The 2,932-nt window shown below is 37.4% G+C and overlaps 1 protein-coding gene across 1 annotated transcript; it reads left to right on the forward strand.

The window, feature by feature from the left end:
- Positions 1-1,785: 1,785 nt before the first annotated feature.
- On the forward strand, positions 1,786-2,310 carry LOC110789859 (serpin-ZXA-like). Its single transcript, XM_021994554.1, has one exon. It carries the CDS (start codon positions 1,786-1,788, stop codon positions 2,308-2,310), a length of 525 nt encoding a protein of 174 aa, XP_021850246.1.
- The last annotated feature ends 622 nt before the right edge of the window (positions 2,311-2,932 follow it).

Genomic DNA, 2,932 nt, shown 5'->3' on the forward strand with positions numbered 1-2,932 from the left:
CATGTAATATAGAAATAAAAAAATAAAAAAAAATAAAAAAAAAAAAAAAAGAGAAAAGGAAGAAGACGAAAAGCTCCAAGAAGCGCAGAAATGGCGAAGCCAAAAAAACACAAACACTCCCACATTTCATTCAAAGAACACATACCACAAAAAACTCACAAAAACTACTAAAACAGTTGAAGGTACATGCAAAACCAAAGAAAACAACAAGGAAAAAGCAAAAGAATTACCTGGAAAAAGGAAGGGCGAAGAGAGAAGTTCAACAATGGCGGACTAGAAACCCTCGAAGAAAAACGCGAACCCAAAAAACCTCGACAATTTCAGAAGAAAACGCCACCACCAACGGATGCGCAATCACCGGAATAACACGAAAACACAAGAAAGCAAAGAGCTTGGAGTTAGAGCGCTCGGAAAATGGCGAAATTGAGTTCGCAGCAAAGTAAAGTTAGAGGAGAGTAAGAAAATGAAGAAGGTAAGAAAGAGGAGAGAGAAGAAGAAAGTGACTGAGACCCGTATTTAAAAGAAGAAATAAACGGCCAAGATTTGAAGACCCTTCGAGTCACCTACCTGGATGAAGGACACGTGGGGCACAATAAACCATGACGGTTTATTTTCCTTTCAAATGCTAACTACAGTAAAACCACGACGGTTTAAAAAAAAAAAAAAAAAAGGCCAAAGATACGTACAGCCAATCGCGCAAGTTATGACCAGAAAGAGCAGGTCTAACTCCAAGTAGTCAGCCCTACTCTTGGGGACTAGTTGTACATGATGCAGCCAAAAAACACTGAAAGAGCAGGTCTAACTCCAAGTAGTCAGCCCTACTCTTGGGGACTAGTTGTACGGAGTAGAAGTAACCTAGCAGATCATCCATGTCACAGCAGACCATCGGACATCTGATAAGACAGATCAAGCAAAGCAACCGCAGGAAGTACCTATTGAAAGTACCACAAGTCCTCAAGAACCGCACAGACCCTCAGGTCTGCGGGGAAACGACCTGCTAGACGACAACATAGATACGTCGTTAAGTAAAAGGACAAACAACAAGTACATCACTAGCGTACACGCGGCAACATCTGAATAGGCCAAAGTACTGAATAGTACGCCTATAAATACTGCCGTCCCCATTCATTTGCGGACACGTTCAATACAAGTACAATTCTTAACCCTCTCTACTTTCTCTCTCTAGAGCATTATCTCACTTGCTGACTTAGGCATCGGAGGGGGTTTCCTCAGTTAAACCCCCGAGGTTAGCTTACGTTCGTTCTGTCTGACAGGGCAACATCACCAGGCAGGGCTCCCCCAGTTCCATACTCGGAACAAGTATCATTTAGTTTAGTAGCATTTAGGCCAGTTTAATTAAGTAGTGTTCACTTCGGTTCAGTTTTAATTAGTAGCATTCAATTTAGTTCAATAAGTATAGTGGGGGATGTTAGTTGTGCTTAGAGTGGGCTCGGCCCCTTCGGGCGGAAAAATGTAATAGTGTGTATTTTTATTTAATTTTTCTATTGCCCCTCTCATAAAACCGTTCAAGGTTTGTCACTGGTTCAGTAGCATGTAGTCCAGTTTCGTAAAATTTAGCTCAAAATAACAGTCTTAACTAGGGGTATTAGTCGGTCCAAACTCGGACCGAAGACCGGACTTTTGATAAATCAAGATCTGAAGACCGGACCAATTATGCTTGGACCGGACTGGAAAAGTAAAACTATATTGTTTAAGACCCTTTTTTGGAAGCTACAGTAAAGTATCTCACAATATGGAACCTTTGGTAAATGTAAAGTTCTTAAGATGCCCTTCAAACCTGGGGATGATTGGAGTATTCGGAGATTAATTTCAATGTATATCTTCCTCCCAGATGAGAAAGATGGACTGCTGAATCTAATGAAGAATGTTAAAATGGAACAGAGCTTGTTCAAAGAGCAAATCAAGCTCAATTATGAGAAAATTCGACTACTTTCAATCCCGAAATTCAAGTTTGAATGTGATGAAATGAAGCTTAAACAACATATGGAAAAGTTGGGATTAACAATTCCATTTGACAGCAGATTTTGTAAGGATTTTACAGGAATTATTCAACCTGATGATGAGGTGGTCTATGTTAGTGATATTTTACAGAAGAGTTTTGTGGAAATTGATGAAGACGGGACCAAAGCCGCGGCTGTTACTTGGGATGAAGTGGACAGTGGCTACGGTGGAAGCAAGAGACGTAAAAGAGGTCATGATTTTGTGGCTGATCATCCTTTTATGTTCATGATTCATGAAGAGTTTACTGATTCTATTCTTTTTGTTGGTACAGTGATTAATCCTCTTTAGATTAGCTTAAGTTTATTTTCAAGTTTGAAGTTTTGAACTCTACTTTATTCCATGGAATGAAATAAGATTATTCTTGTGGTTTCTTAAATTTCTTGCTTTAATTATTCATCCTATAAATATCACAGTAATGCAAAGTACATTTTAACGAAAAAAAAACAGGAAATGATTGATGACATAAAAGCGCGAGGGTTACCCAATTAACGAGCGAAGTATATAGGTGATATTTTCGTAAATAAACTAGCTTTTGAGCCCGTTCAATGAACGGGCATTTATAAAGTGGTTGTTAAATAGTATTCTTAAGTGCTATTTTTTGTTGAGGGTTTGTGATTTTTAGTGGTAATATATGATTATGTAGGGGTGAAATTTGAAAGTTGACAAAATATATAAATTAGATGATGAATTAATATTGAGTATTAAAGAGTGAGATGATGTAGAAGAGGTTATATGAATTAAATGGTGAATTAATGTTGAATGAAGAACATGAAGTGAAAGAGGTGTTGAAGCTATAAAATACTTTCATATAATAAATAACAAAAAGAAAAATTGAAAAAAAAATAACAAATTAATGGAATAAAGATGGGAAGACATATGTCAGCTAATAATCTATGTTCTTCCTTTTAAA

The sequence above is a fragment of the Spinacia oleracea genome, chromosome 5 (genome assembly GCF_020520425.1).
Source record: "Spinacia oleracea cultivar Varoflay chromosome 5, BTI_SOV_V1, whole genome shotgun sequence".
NCBI lineage: Eukaryota > Viridiplantae > Streptophyta > Magnoliopsida > Caryophyllales > Amaranthaceae > Spinacia > Spinacia oleracea.

What these genes read in the sequence shown, in the direction of transcription:
- LOC110789859 (XM_021994554.1), top strand. Translation starts at nt 1,786, where the DNA reads ATGCCCTTCAAACCTGGGGATGATTGGAGTATTCGGAGATTAATTTCA.